This window comes from Bombina bombina, chromosome 1 (genome assembly GCF_027579735.1).
Source record: "Bombina bombina isolate aBomBom1 chromosome 1, aBomBom1.pri, whole genome shotgun sequence".
Lineage (NCBI taxonomy): Eukaryota > Metazoa > Chordata > Amphibia > Anura > Bombinatoridae > Bombina > Bombina bombina.
The window spans coordinates 567387833-567403684 of record NC_069499.1 but is presented as its reverse complement, the minus strand read 5'-3'; the positions used below and the strand labels follow the sequence as shown (position 1 = coordinate 567403684).

General features: G+C 40.0%; 1 protein-coding gene across 1 annotated transcript in view; it reads right to left on the bottom strand.

The window, feature by feature from the left end:
* The window catches only part of UNC80 (unc-80 homolog, NALCN channel complex subunit), a 353943-nt gene that overhangs the window by 323742 nt on the left and 14349 nt on the right, over positions 1-15852 (bottom strand). Inside the window, exons 5-7 of the mRNA XM_053713382.1 lie at positions 6627-6750; positions 6372-6436; positions 6266-6274 (exon numbers count right to left, since the gene is read on the bottom strand). Of these exons, the coding sequence (XP_053569357.1) occupies positions 6266-6274; positions 6372-6436; positions 6627-6750 (198 nt within the window). The remainder of the gene's footprint in view (positions 1-6265; positions 6275-6371; positions 6437-6626; positions 6751-15852) is intronic.

The window sequence follows — 15852 nt, the reverse complement described above, 5'->3', positions numbered from 1 at the left end:
GATTGCTTCCTGTTACATAGTTATTATTTTTAGTTAGTTTTAAGCTCTGATTGTGTTTTAAAATGCCATAAATTGCTGCTTAAAATATAAATACTGTATTTTGTATTCACTATCTATGAAGGCTATTGTATTAGCTTTGCAAAGCATCTCATATAAATAAGGATCTCATATAAAAAGGATAGCATTAAGTGAAAGAGTTATTTAAGGAGTTATTCAGAGTTCATCGGACAGAAAGTTAAATCTTTTATTCATTTAATTTAAATAATAGATATTATATATGTATATATATATATATATATATATAAAAATCAATATACACACACACACACACACACATATATATATATATATATATATATATATATATATATATATATATATAAAATGTCTCATATTCAGTGCAATTGATGCTTTGCCCTGTTTGATCGTTCAGTATTCTGGAGATTCAGAGTGTGTAAGCAGTTACACCTCTACCCCAGAGACTAAGTAAAAAGGAGATGGACAACTGTTGGCTCGAGAAGGATAAAACCAGTAGAACAAAGACATAGGGCTCCATGTACGAAGCAGCGAAAGCTGTTCCGGAGCCTTTGCGGGGCAGGTTCGCATATGCAAGCCTGCTTCCCGCAATGTAAGAAGCAGCTGCTTCCTACACCTTACGCCACCTCTTAGCTGGCGAAGCAAAATCCCAGAGAGCACGCTCACTCTCTGTGATTGACAGCCCCTTCAGTCGCGTGATTGGTCGCACAATTGAAGGGGCGGGCATTACACACTCCGATCAGTGTGTAATGATACATACGGGCAAGCGGATCAACAGATCCGCTGCCCGTATGTAGCAAAGGCGGGCGGACAGCTTCGCGAGTTGAGAAGCTGTCCGCCCGCCATTTAGTACATGGCGCCCATAATCCTAATCCTCTGCCTTTGAAAAACTCCTGTGCTGCTCTTACTGCTGACAACAGTGGTGAAGAGCTACTAATACTTCTGACAGTGTAACAGCAAGTCTGAGTTTCTGATTCTGAAAACAAGAAAACCAAGGTAAGAGCTGCAAATGTACATTTCTGCAAGACATTGTTAATAGGTGACTCCATTTTAAGAAATATACATATAGGTGATAATAAAGGAGATTTGATAGAGTTTAGATGTCTTCCAGGTGCTACTGCTCATAGAGATTTATATCGTATTTCAAGGATTGTAATGGTGGCCAGAAAGGACAGGAAGTTACATGTAATTGCCCACCTAGGTACAAATGATCTGGCTAGTAATGCTATTTTTGCTGTACAAGTGAGTTTTTTAAACTAGGAAATTGTTTATATCATGTGGCTGTAGTATGTCTTTTTCTGCTGTTGTTCCTGTGTATTAACAGGAAGTAGGAATAATGCAGCTTATAACTTGGTTACAGAAGTGGTGCAAAGAGAGAGGATATGTTTTTGTCAGCTATCAAAGCCTGGTTTGGCTTTATGCTAGATTGTATAAGGGATGGTTTGCTTTTGGGTTTTAAAGGGACAGGGGTTCTGAGTAATGAATTTAAAGATTTTAGTGGCAATTTAAATTAGAGAAGGGGGGGATGTGTGAATATACCCAACTGTAGCCCAGAGCATGACAAAACTGTCCCCCAGATCATGACAGAACTTAGGCTCTTGTGATCATCAGTCTGTATGCAAAGCTATTGAGCAACCATAGCAAAACAAAAGTTTTCGATTTAAAATAGATGATTTTCCTTAGATGGGCAAATATCTAAATGATTCTATAAAAGGGATGGCACAGATTACAGGAGCGCAAGAACAGTGGGAATATTTTAAGAATGCTATTTTAGATGCAACTAAGTTTGTTTGTAAAAGAAAATCAATATTGTTTTCAAGAAAAGTGCACATACAGTTAAGACAAAAAGACAGTGTATAAAAAAATCAAACACACCAGCTCAGAGAGGATAGGGAAAAATGGAAAACCCAACAAAAAAATTACAAAGCAGTTAATCAAAAAATGCTAAAGCTGATGCAGAAGAGAGAATAGCACAATCAGTGAAAAGAGAAAAACTAGGGGAGGGATAGTAAGACTAAAGACTGATGATCATAGCGTGGTGGAAGGAGATAAACGAATAGCAAACTGTCTAAATGATTTATTTTGTTCAGTCTTCACAACAGATTGTAAAGATAGGGAAATTCTATTAAGGGAAGTTTCTTTAAATGGCAATGTGTGTAGTACTTCTCTTTTTACAAAGGAAGAGATTTCAAGTGCTTTATCAAAAATAAAAATAAATAAGTCTGTGGCTCCAGATAATATTAATCCAAGGGTTCTAAGAGAACTTTGATCCGTGATAGCTACTCCATTAGCTGATTTATTTAACCAGTCACTGTTAATAGGAGTTGTTCAAAAGATAGGACATTGCTAATATAGTCCCTCTTCATAACAGAGTAATAGGAAAAATTCTGCTAACCATAGGTCAGTCAGTTTTGCAGGGAATTTAATGGAATCTCTTTTAAAGGAAAAACTTGTGTCTTCAGACAAACAACTTAGAAGACAAAGGACAGCATGGTCTTGCTGCTGGAAGATCATGTCAGACTAATCTAATTGATTTCTTTGACCATGTAACTAAATTAAAAGACCAGGGAGGAGAGATATATGTAGTGCATCTAGACTTTAACAAAGCTTTTCACACTGCCCAACACAATAAACTTATTTACAAAATGTATTGCCTTGGAGAAGATGCTAAGTGGGTAGAATGCTGGCTTAAGGACAGAAGGCAGAGGGTTTCATTTAATGGAGTATATTCAAATGAGAGGTCAGTTATTGGTGGTGTTCAAAAAGGGTCAGTTCTTGGGCTTGTTTTGTTTAACATGTTTATTAGTCATATTGAAAGTGGGCTCCAGAGGAAAGTGTGCTTGTTTGCTGATGATACAAAAAAGAGATCACTAGTTAGGCCTTATCTGACATATTGTGTACAGTTCTCGAGACCATGAGCCGTCAACTGTGCTGCATTCGCCGGCACCAATACTGACATCGCCTAACTTTGCTGCCTCGGACCTGAATACGTTCTCCATATTTAACAAAAAAGCTGTCAAAAAGCTGCGCACCAAGTACGGGCCGATGAGCAGCGGACTGTTGTTAACTAGCAGTCATCGATCTCGCTGCTCTTCGGCTTTTTCCCAGCTTTATTTGTACCCTGTCACTAAACACCCACGCTATACTAAACTGTTTAACCCCTATACCGCTGCTCCCGGAACCCGCCGCAACTAAATAAAGTTATTAACCCCTAAACCGCCTCTCCTGGAGCCCACCACCACTCTAATAAACTTATTAACCCCTATTCCTCCACTCCCGGAGCCCACCGCCACCTACATTATACTTATTAACCCCTAATCTGCTGCCCCCTACACTGCCGCCACCTACATAAAGTTATTAACCCCTATCCTGCCGCTCCCGGAGCCCACTGCAACTAAATAAATGTATTAACCCCTTAACCGCCGGCCTCCTGCATCGCCATAAACTAAATTAACCTATTAACCCGTAAACCTAACAACCCGCTAACTTTATATTAAATATTAACTCATCCCTATCTTATAATAAATTTAAACTTACCTTTAGATTTAAATTAAACTATATTAAACTACTAATTAACCTATTCTAACTATTATAATAAAACTACATTAAACTATATTAAACTATTAATTAACCTACCCTAACTATTATAATAAAATTACATTAAACTATATTAAAATAAAAATTAATCTAACCTAACTTGTATACTAAAATTACATTAAACTACAAATTAAATTAACTATATTATATATTTAAACACCTAACCCTACTCAAATAATTTAAATCTACACTAAAAAATTACAAAGTTACAAAAAACTAAGTTTTACCTGTAAAAAAAAATACAAATACCCCCCCCAACAGTAAAACCCACCACCCACACAACCAACCCCCCACATAAAAAGCTAACTAAAAAAACCTAAGCTCCCCATTGCCCTGAAAAGGGCATTTGGATGGGCATTGCCCTTAAAAGGGCATTTAGCTCTATTGCAGCCCAAGTCCTAATCTAAAACTAAAACCCACCCAATAAACCCTTAAAAAATCCTAACACTAACCCCAGAAGATTTACTTACAGTTTTGAAGATCCGACATCCATCCTCCAAGAAGCCAGGAGAAGTCCTCAATGAAGCGGCCAAAGTCTTCATCCAAGCCCGCAGAAGTCTTCCCCCAGACGGCATCTTCTATCTTCATCCATCCGGCACGGAGCAGCTCCATCTTCAAGACATCCGACGTGGAGCATCCTCTTCTGACAACGACTACAGACGAATGAAGGTTCCTTTAAATGACTTCATCCAAGATGGCGTCCCTTAGATTCTGATTGGCTGATAGAATTCTATAAGCCAATCGGAATTAAGGTTGAAAAAATCCTATTGGCTGTTGCAATCAGACTTTAGGATTGAGCTTTCATCCTATTGGCTGATCCAATCAGTCAATAGAATGCAAGCTCAATCCTATTGGCTGATTGGATCAGCCAATAGGATGAAAGCTTGTCGGAAGAGGATGCTTCGCGTCGGATGTCTTGAAGATGGAGCCGCTCCGCACCAGATGGATGAAGATAGAAGATGCTGTCTGGGTGAAGACTTCTGCAGGCTTGGATGAAGACTTCAGCCGCTTCATTGAGGACTTCTCCCAGCTTCTTGGAGGATGGATGTTGGATCTTCAAAACTGTAAGTAAATCTTCTGGGGTTAGTGTTAGGATTTTTTAAGGGTTCATTGGGTGGGTTTTAGTTTTAGATTAGGACTTGGGCTGCAATAGAGCTAAATACCCTTTTATGGGCAATGCCCATCCAAATGCCCTTTTCAGGGTAATGGGGAGCTTAGGTTTTTTAGTTAGCTTTTTATTTGGGGGGTTGGTTGTGTAGGTGGTGGGTTTTACTGTTGGGGGGGTATTTGTATTTTTTTTTACAGGAAAAAGAGTTGATTACTTTGGGGCAATGCCCCGCAAAATGCCCTTTTAAGGGCTATTTGTAGTTTATTGTAGGCTAGGTTTTTTTTTTTATTTTGGGGGGCATTTTTATTTTCATAGGGCCCTTAGATTAGGTGTAATTAGTTTAAAGGTTTGATAATTTCTTTTTTCTTTTTTGTAATTTAGTGTTTATTTTTTTTGTGTAACTTAGTGTTTGTTATTTTTTGTAACTTACTTTTTTGTAAATTAGTAATTTTTTATAAGATAGGGATGAGTTAATATTTAATATAAAGTTAGCGGGTTGTTAGGTTTAGGGGTTAATAGGTTAATTTAGTTTATGGCGATGTGGGGGGCTGGTTTAGGGGTTAATACATTTATTTAGTTGCTGTGGGCTCTGGGAGCGGCAGGATAGGGTTTAATAACTTTATGTAGGTGGCGGAGGTGTAGGGGGCGGCAGATTAGGGGTTAATAAATATAATGTAGGTGGCAGCGGTGTAGGGGCGGCAGATTAGGGGTTAATAAGTATAATGTAGGTGGTGGCGGTGTAGGGGACGGCAGATTAGGGGTGTTTAGACTCAGGGGTTATGTTAGGGTGTTAGGTGTAAACATAACTTTTATTCTCCCATAGGAATCAATGGGGTATCGGGCAGCAGCGAACATGAGCTTTCGCTGCTTTCAGACTCCCATCAATGCCTATGGCATCCGCCACCTCCAGGGCGGCGGATTGAAAACCAGATACGCTGGGCTGGAATAGTGGCGAGCTTACCTGCTAGGAATTTGTTAACTAGCAAAAGTAGCCAGATAGTGCCGAATTTGCATTCGGAACATCTGTAGTGACGTAACGATCTGTGTCGGAATGAGACCGGCGGATCGTATGTTATGTCACAAAATTGTACTTTTGCCGGTCTGTAGCCTTTGATAAATAAGTCGAATCAGGCTCTCCAAAATTACGCTGCGAAATTCCAGCGTATTTGCGGTTGACGGCTTGATAAATAGGCCCCCATATCTCTAAGGATATAAATAAACTAGAATTTGTCCAAAGGAGGGCTACTAAAATGGTACATGCTCTAAAATATAACAAAGAAAGACTCTTTGAGCTAAATATGTATACAATCTTAATTTAGAAGGTATCAGATTGAAGAAAATGTGAGGAAGCATTTTTTTTACAGAAAGGGTGGCGGATTGTTGGACTAAACTTCCAATAGAAGTAGTAAACACAGAGACCGTAAAATAATAAAAAAAAATGCCTGGGACATACAAAAGGCTATCTTAAGAAAACCGTAAAATGTAATATGGGTAGACTTGATGGGCCTTTTGGTTCTTATCTACTGTCAAATTCTATGTTTCTATGTTGAATAAGTAAAATTTATCAATCTTAAGCATTCTCATTACTATTGAAAACAAATGTAATGTGCTACAGATAACACATTTTTACCTGGGTGTCTGGTTTGGGAGAGCCCACTGTTTGATTTTGAGTGTTGCATGGAGAACTTCTTTTTGCTACAAAACAAATTTCATGTGGAATAAATAAAATTTACATGGCTTATTACATAAATGATATAATTGTTATGAGAAAAATCCCCACTAAAGGAAGATGTTTTTGGATTATTAGTGTCTACATATGCAACATACAATATATATATATATATATCAAAGTTGTAATAGTACCTACATCTAGTGCTCAATATACCTGTGATGATATTTCGAATGGGTTTCACCAGGGCTGTAAAGGCGGGGACTTCAGGATGTCTATGTTCCCACATTGACTGCCAGATGACAAGGCCACTGGCCAAACGGAAGGTCAGGTCCGATTCCTGGGGACAAAAATAGTTTATCTACATAAAATAATTCCCAAAAAAGTCTGTTGATGGCAACTATTGACAGCAAGTTGGCCATAAACAATAATACAACAATCTGGTAGTTACAGACAAGCCCCTCATGGAATGTCATCTCTACATATTAACATACTGAGGAACATTTTTTATATATTTTTTTTAAGTACTGCTATTTTAATATTTTTTGATAAAATACTTGAAACAAACAGAAAAGGCTAGATTATAAGTGGCATTGCGCATGAGCGAAATCAGGTATATCGTGGATCGTACGTATTACGTCAAGTTAGCGCGACCTTAGAGCTCTGGTTAACTGTTACACTTGAATAAAAAGTTCCACAAAAAAAATGTTAAATACATTTAAAAGTACAGTTACACTCATAGAGGCCCATTTATCAAGCTCCATATGGAGCTTGTGGGCCCGTGCTTCTGGCGAGTCTAAATACCGCTGCTCCATAACCCTGTCCGCCTGCTTTAATGAGGCGGACAGGAATCGCCACAATTCAACCTGATTGAGTATTATCAGGTTGATTGACACCTCCCTGCTGGCGGCCCATTTGCCGCGAGTCTACATGAGCTGCTTGTGCAATGCTGAATACGGAGAGCGTATTTCTCTCTGCATTCAGCGAGGTGTTGCAGACCTGATCTGCACTGTCAGATCAGGTCCGCAAGACCTTTGATACATAGGCCCCATAGTAGTACTATCTAATAAAAATATTTTTTTTAAAAATGCATAAAAAAGTTATAAGGGCTCAAAGATATGAGGTCTCAGGTGTTAGAAAAAAGGCTGCAAATGACTTTATCTATCCATCTATCTATCTATCTATCTATCTATCTAAGTGCATTGGAGCCCTTTGCAGTTAAGTAGCTGAAAACATGTAAAATAATTTTTAGCCAATATTCAAATTTAATAATGGGCCAGATTACAAGTGCAGCAATAATTAACGCTCCCATTTGAGAGCTAATTGCACTAGAAGCAAGCTTTTTGCACTTGTATTATGAGTTGAAAGTAAACTGTTTTCACTTGCACAGTAACCCGACGTGCGCAAAAAGCCGAACTTAGAATATCGCGAGCATATTCACAAAATTTCCCCATATAAGTTAATGGAGAAAAAAAGAGTGGAAAAAAACCTAACATCCCACTCTCGTGCAAACCTGATTGCATATTCTCAAGTTCGTTAACCTGATGAAATAAATTAATATTTCACATTCCAATGTTCTTCACATAACAGAATATGTTCAATTGATTCATAAATATTTCTACATATATATGATGGTTTTTTAAGAAAATATATAATATATATATATATATATATATGGATTGATATATACAGATATATATAGGAATATCTATTTAGAAATACTTAGAACATATTCCCCTATGTTAGTGTTTCCCAAATCCAGTCCTCAGGACCCTTACTCAGGCCATGTATTCATAATATCTTAACTAGAGCACAGGTCAAGCAATCAGCTCACCCATTAGCTGATTATTTTACCTGTGTTCTAGTTAAGATATAATTAATATTTGGCCTGAGTAAGGGTCCTGAGGACTGGGTTTGGGAAACACTGCCCTACGTGCAGAACACTAGAATGTGAAATATTTGCAATAAATACAAATTTAAAACCTTTATTTAAAATGAATATTGCATAAATATGATTTTCTTCTTAAAGACACGATGAGTCCACGGATCATCTTCATTACTTATTTACTTCCTGGTCAGCAGGAAGAGGCAAAGAGCACCACAGCAGAGCTGTTAAATAGCTCCTCCCTTCCCTCCCACTCCAGTCATTCTCTTTGCCTACGTTAGTGATGGGAAGCAGGTAAAGTGAGGTGTTAGATTAGATTCTTTAATCAAGAGTTTTTTGTTTTATGAGTAGTGCCAGAGAGTGCTACTTTGTTCTGGGGTGTAGCCTAGTCCATATCAGTCTCTACAGTAGAGCTCTAGTGGCTTTAGAGCTATGGGAACTTGTGGGACATAATTCTCACTGCGCCTCCCATTTTCAGCTGCCCCATATCCTTCAGCCTGAGATTATCACTGACTCAGCATTGCTTATCTCTCAGGCCAATGTGAGGGAGCGGACCTCTCAAGCTTGGGAACTGCCCTACTGCCAGGCAGTGTTTGAGGTAAGTGCTGCCTTTTTCTGGGATCTAAGGAGTCCCAGTGTTTGTTATATTAGCACTACAGTATATAAGGGGTTAATGGTAAACCTTAATTATGTGGGGACAGTTTCAGACTTTCAGAAAAGAAGTCAGAAGGCAGTGATTAGGTGCAGGCACTGGGGCTGGAGTTATGTTGCTATTTTTATTTTCACTATAATATAATGGAGGGCTCTGGTGGTTTCACTTTAGTTTTTTCCCTGAGAGGGAAGCAGAGACTTGCAGCACGCCCATGAAGGGCGGGACTTACTGTTTTTTGGAGCCTCTGCTTGTAGCACTATTTCCAAGCAGTTGCAGGTCTTCAGATGTGCTGTACTGGGATTTATCTGGGCTAGAGCAGCATGTAGAACACTTTTCAAGTGCTTTTAGCACAGATGTGGTCCCAGTTCGTTTTTTCTGGCAGGTTGCAGTAACGGATCGTTTCTACAAGGGATCCAGTAGCATTGGTTAAGGTAGGAGCACCTCAGCAGGTTGCTGTGGTGCAGAGGTTTAATTATTGCTTACATTTTCTAACCGTTTTATAACTACAGCAAAATTAGCAGTTTGTCAAGAGAAAGAAAAAACGTTTAAATTTAAAGAGACAGTAACGGTTTTTGATAATTTTATTTTATTGTTATTCCCAGTATTTTTTCTGATCAATACCAATCTTGATGCAAATGTGGAACTACCAATCCCTTTCTGTCCTACATGTATTGAAAGGACTGTGAATTTTAGAGATAACATTTTTGCTGAGCCAATCTCCTCTCAGACAGATGTTGTCCAAGAGTCCTCTGATGAGGGTCAATTTCTGCAGCAACTTTCTCCTTAAGTGTCCCAAAAATTATCGCCCTCACCAGCAGTGCCCTGCACGTCTACTGTAGTTCCTTCTGGAATTTCACTACAGGACATAGCTTCTCTTATGTCTACTACTATCTCTGATGCTCTGTCTGCCTTTCTAATGTTGCAGGGCCATCGCAAGAGAAAGTCCATTTCTGCAGTTAGCGAGGTTTCTGATGCTGTGGTAGCTATCTCAGAAGTCTCTTCTCACAGATCTGAGGAAGAGGTTCCTGCTCTGGCATCTGAAGGAGAAATCTCAGATTCGGAGGAGGTGTTACCTTTGACCGACTCAGAAGTGGTATCTTTCAGGTTTAAACTGGAACATCTTCGTCTCTTACTTAGAGAGGTTTTAATTACCCTAGATGATAGTGACTCCACAGAGATGGTTGTCCCCCCAAAGTCTAGCAAATTAGACAGATATTATGAGGTACCTTCCTTTACATATGTTTTTCCAGTTCCTAAGAAGGCCTCTGAAATTATTAATAGAGAATGGGAGAGACCCGGTATTCCTTTCTCTCCTCCTATTTTCAAGAAGATGTTTCCTATAGCTGACTCAGTTAAAGAGGTTTGGCAAACTGTTCCTAAGGTAGAAGGAGCTGTTTCAACCTTGGCTAAGAGAAATACTATCCCTATAGAGGATAGCTGTGCCTTTATAGATCCAATGGACAAAAAATTAGAGGGTCTACTCAAGGAAATGTATGTTCACCAGGGTATGCAGTGGCAACCGGCGGTCTGTATAATTACCATCATGAGTGCGGCAGCCTACTGGTTTGATGCTCTGGCTGATGCCCTCAGACGAGAAACTCCCTTGGACGAGATCCAGGACAGGATAAAGGTTTTTAAGCTAGCTAATGCCAACCTTCAAGTTATTAAGTTGGGGGCCAAAATTTCAGGTTTCTCTATCTTGGCTCGCAGGGCCTTATGACTGAAACCTTGGTCTGCGGACGTTTCATCTAAGTCAAAGCTTCTAGCTGTCTCTTACAAGGGAAAGACCCTGTTTGGTCCTGAGCTGAAAGAGATTATTTCTGACATTATGGGAGGTAAGGGTCACCTTCTCCCTCAGGACAAAAAGATTAGGCAGAAAGGAAGACAAAGTAATTTTTGTTCCTTACGCAACTTCAAGGTATTCTCTTCCTCTTCTCCCTCAACTAAGCAGGAACAAGCTAAATCTAATTGGAGACCCACCCAATTTTGGAATAAGGGTAAACAATCCAAGAAGGCGGCCAATGACTCCAAGACAGCATGAAGGTTTTGCCCCCGATCCGGGACAAAATGATCTGGTAGGGGGCAGACTTTTTTTTCCGCTCAAGTCTGGGTTCGGGATGTTCAGGATCCCTGGGCTATAGAATTAGTGCCTCAGGGATACAAGCTGGAGTTCAAAATTTGTCCTCCAAGGGGCAGAATTCTAATTTCAAGGTTATCTGCAGACCAGACAAAAAAAGAGAGGCATTCTTACATTGTGTAGAAGACCTCTTAGCTCTGGGAGTGATTGTTCCCATTCCACCTCAAGATCAAGGTATGGGATTCTATTCCAATCTGTTTGTGGTTCCCAAGAAGGAAGGAACCTTCAGACCAATTCTAGACCTCAAGAGTCTAAACAAGTTTCTCAGAGTGCCATCCTTCAGGATGGAAACTATTCGTTCCATCCTTCCCTTGACCCAGGAGAGTCAGTTTATGATAATAGTAGATTTAAAGGACGCGTACCTGCATGTTCCCATTCACAGGGATCATCACAAGTTCTTAAGGTTTGCCTTTCTAGACAAGAATTTCCAGTTTGTGGCTCTTCCTTTCGGTCTTGCCACGGCTCCCAGAATCTTCACAAAGGTTCTGGGGTCTCTTCTTGCGGTGCTTAGTTCAAGAGGCATTGCGGTAGCGCCGTATCTGGACGATATCCCAGTTCAGGTGCCATCCTTTCAGCTAGCAAAATCACACACGGACCTGGTAGTGGCTTTCCTAAGGTCACACGGGTGGAAGGTGAATCTAGAAAAGAGCTCTTTAGTTCCTCATACAAGAGTGACCTTCCTAGGGACCATCATAGACTCTCTGTCTATGAAGATTTTTCTGACAGAAGTCAGTAAATTAAAGATTATCAATACTTGTCGAGCTCTGCAATCTTCTGTGGCCCAGTGCATGGAGTTAATAGGTCTGATGGTAGGGGCAATGGACATCGTCCTGTTTGCTCGCTTTCATCTCAGAGCTCTGCAGTTGGACATGCTCAAACAATGGAACGGAGCTTATTTGGATTTGTCCCCTCGACTTCTATTGGCACAGGAGACAGGGGAGTCTCTTCTTTGGTGGTTGTCTCTAGATCTCTCCCAGGGAACATGTTTTTGCAGACCATCTTGGGAGATTGTGACAACAGATGCCAGCCTTCAGGGGTGGGGAGCAGTTTGGGGCTCCCTAAGGACTCAGGGGATATGGTCTCAGACAGAGTCTCTTTTGCCCATAAACATTCTGGAACTGAGAGCGATCTACAATGCTCTCCTGACCTGGCCTCAGCTAGCTTCAGTTCAGTTTATCAGGTTCCAGATGGACAACATAACGTCAGTGGCCTACATCAATCATCAGGGAGGAACAAGGAGTTCCTTGGTAATGAGGTTTTCAAAATAATTCAGTGGACGGAGGCCCATTCTTGTTGTCTGTCGGCAATTCACATCCCAGGGGTGGACAACTGGGAGGCGGATTTTCTGAGCAGACAGACCTTTCATCCGGGGGAGTGGGAACTTCATCCGGAAGTGTTCTCCCATCTGATCCTCAAATGGGGTCAGCCGGAGTTGTATCTCATGGCATCCAGGCAGAATGCCAAACTTCCCAGGTATGGGTCGAGATCCAGAGATCCTCAGGTGGAGCTGATAGATGCTCTGGTGGCCCCTTGGTCCTTCAATCTAACATATCTGTTTCTCTCCTTCCGCGAGTGATTGCCCGGATCAAACAGGAAAGGGCTTCAGTGATTCTCATAGCACCGGCCTGGCCTCGCAGGATCTGGTATGCAGGCTCTACCTCCTTGGAGGCTTCAAAATGATCTTCTGATTCAGGGACCTTTCCATCATCCAAGTCTACATTCTCTGAAGCTGACTGCTTGGAGATTAAACGGTTGATTCTAGCCAAGCGAGATTTTTCTGACTCAGTCATAGACACTTTGATTCAGGCTCGTAAGCCTGTCACTAGAAAGATTTATTACAAGATTTGGCGTAAATACCTTTATTTGTGTGAATCCAAGGGCTACTCCTGGAGTAGAGTTAGGATTCCTAGGATTTTATCTTTTCTCCAGGAAGGATTAGAGAAAGGATTATCTACAAGTTCTTTAAAGGGTCAAATTTCAGCATTATCTGTCCTGTTACACAAGCGTCTAGCTGATGTCCCTGATGTTCAGTCTTTTTGTCAGGCCTTAACCAGAATTAGGCCTGTGTTTAGACCAGTTACTTCTCCATGGAGTCTTAATTTAGTTCTCAAGGTTCTTCAAGGGGTTCCGTTTGAACCTATGCATTCCTTAGATATCAAGTTGTTATCTTAAAAGTTTTTATTTTTGGTAGCGATTTCTTCTGCTCATAGAGTGTCTGAGCTTTCAGCATTACAATGTGAGCCCCCTTACCTTATTTTTCATGCGGATAAGGTTGTCTTACGTATGAAATTTGGATTTCTTCCCAAGGTTGTTTCTGATTGGAACATTAATCAGGAAATTGTTGTACCTTCCTTGTGTCCTAATCCTTCTTCTAAGAAGGAGAGGCTCTTGCACAATTTGGATGTAGTTCGTGCTTTAAAGTTTTATTTAATGGCGACTAAAGACTTTCGCCAGTTTTCCTCTTTGTTTGTGGTATTTTTGGGCAAACGTAGGGGACAGAAAGCTACAGCTGTTTCTCTTTCTTTTTGGCTGAAGAGTATTATACGTTTGGCTTACGAAACTGCTGGACAGCAGCCTCCTGAGAGGATTACGGCACATTCCACTAGGGCTGTTGCTTCCTCATGGGCATTAAAAAATGAAGCTTACGTGGAACAGATTTGCAAGGCTGCAACTTGGTCTTCTCTTCATACTTTTACAAAATTTTACAAATTTGATACTTTTGCCTCGGCTGAGGCGGCTTTTGGGAGAAAGGTTCTTCATGCAGTGGTGCCTTCCGTTTAGGTATCCTGTCCCTCCCGTATCATCCGTGTACTCTAGCTTGGGTATTGGATCCCATAACTAATGAAGATGATCCGTGGACTCATTGTGTCTTTAAGAAGAAAAGAAAATTTATGCTTACCTGATAAATTTATTTCTTCTTAGACACGAGGAGTCCACGGCCCGCCCTGTCATTTTTAGACAGGATGTTTTTTTATTGTAAACTTCAGTCACCTCTGCACCTTGGCTTTTTCTTTCTCTTCCTAACTTTGGTCGAATGACTGGAGTGGGAGGGAAGGGAGGAGCTATTTAACAGCTCTGCTGTGGTGCTCTTTGCCTCTTCCTGCTGACCAGGAAGTGAATATCCCATAAGTAATGAACATGATCCGGGGACTCATCGTGTCTAAGAAGAAATAAATTTATCAGGCATAAATTTTCTTTTTCATGTTTTCCATCTACACTGCAAAGAGCTCCAATGTACACATACACATATAGAGGCCCATTTATCAAGTGGGCCCATGTTTCTGAAGACTCGCCAGAAACAGCAGTTATGAAGCAGCGGTCTACAGACCGCTGCTCCATAACCCTGTCCGCCTGCTCTGATGAGGCGGGCAGGAATCGCCGCAACTCAACCCGATCAAATATGATCGGGTTGATTGACACCTCCCGGCTGGCAGCCGATTGGCCGCAAGTCAGTAGGGGGTGGCGTTGCACCAGCAGCTCTTGTGAGCTGCTGGTGCAATGCGGAATACAAGGAGCGTATTGCTCTCTGCATTTAGCGAGGTCTTGCGGACCTGATCCACACTGTCGGATCAGGTCCGCAAAACCTTTCATAAATCAGCCTCACAGTGTGTGTATATATATATATATATATATATATATATATGTATACATATATATTGATGTGTTTATTAGTGTATATAGAGTATGTCTGCAAATACATTTTACACATATAAATGCAAAGATACACATACATATACATCTTTAACGCCCTTTTGTGTGCAATATTTTTTTAATAATTTTTATTAAATAGTGTTATTATGAGTGTAACTGTTCTTTGTATCGCAAAACAGTTAACCAGAGCTCTGAAGTCATGGTAGCGTAAATCGCTGTAATCTCACCCGATGTGTTTAACTGTGTATTTACAGTAAATATCTCACATTTCAATGCTCTTGACATAGGGGAATATGTTCTAAGTATTTTTAAATAGATATCCTTTATATATATATATATATATATATATATATATTTATTTCACCAACAAGCCATCAGATATATATAGAAATATGTATCAATAAATAGAAAATATTCTGCTATGTGAAGAACAATGGAATGCTAAATGTTAATATTTCATGTCGTTTTAGCGCAATAGAGAAAATGTGATCAGGTTTGCGCTACTTGTTGGGTGTTCGTTTTTTCCCCACTTTTCATGCTTCATTGAAGTCTATGGGAGAATACGTTAACGCGGTCGCGATATTCCAAGTTTGTTTTTTGCGCGCGTTGGGTAAATGAGCAAATGAAAACTTTTTACTATTATAATACACGCGGTATCTGATATGTGCAAAAAGCCTAAGTCAAGCGCAGTTATAGCGGTAGCGATAATTAGAGCTCCATTCGTAATCCAGCCCTATATATGGATGCGAACAACAGCCCCACATCTCACTACAACCTCAAATATCCTCTAAGCTATCTATTTCTTTTGCACGGCCCTACATCAAATTCACATCACTACCAACTGGCTTTGCATAAATATTGAACTGCAGTTTTGTAGACAAATTGTTTTGTATAGTAGAATGATAGCTATTACAATCAATGCTTGTGTGTGTATTTGCTAAGTTTAAAACAAAAGCATGAAAAAATACAGAACATGTAACATGTATCTACTCATCTCATATTGATATTAAATTCAGCTCACCTGCACTCAACAGTGATAAAGCTTGGAGTGCTAATGATATGGAAATAAAATTATATGATGAAGATACACAAAATGATAACAAAAATATATTTCTTT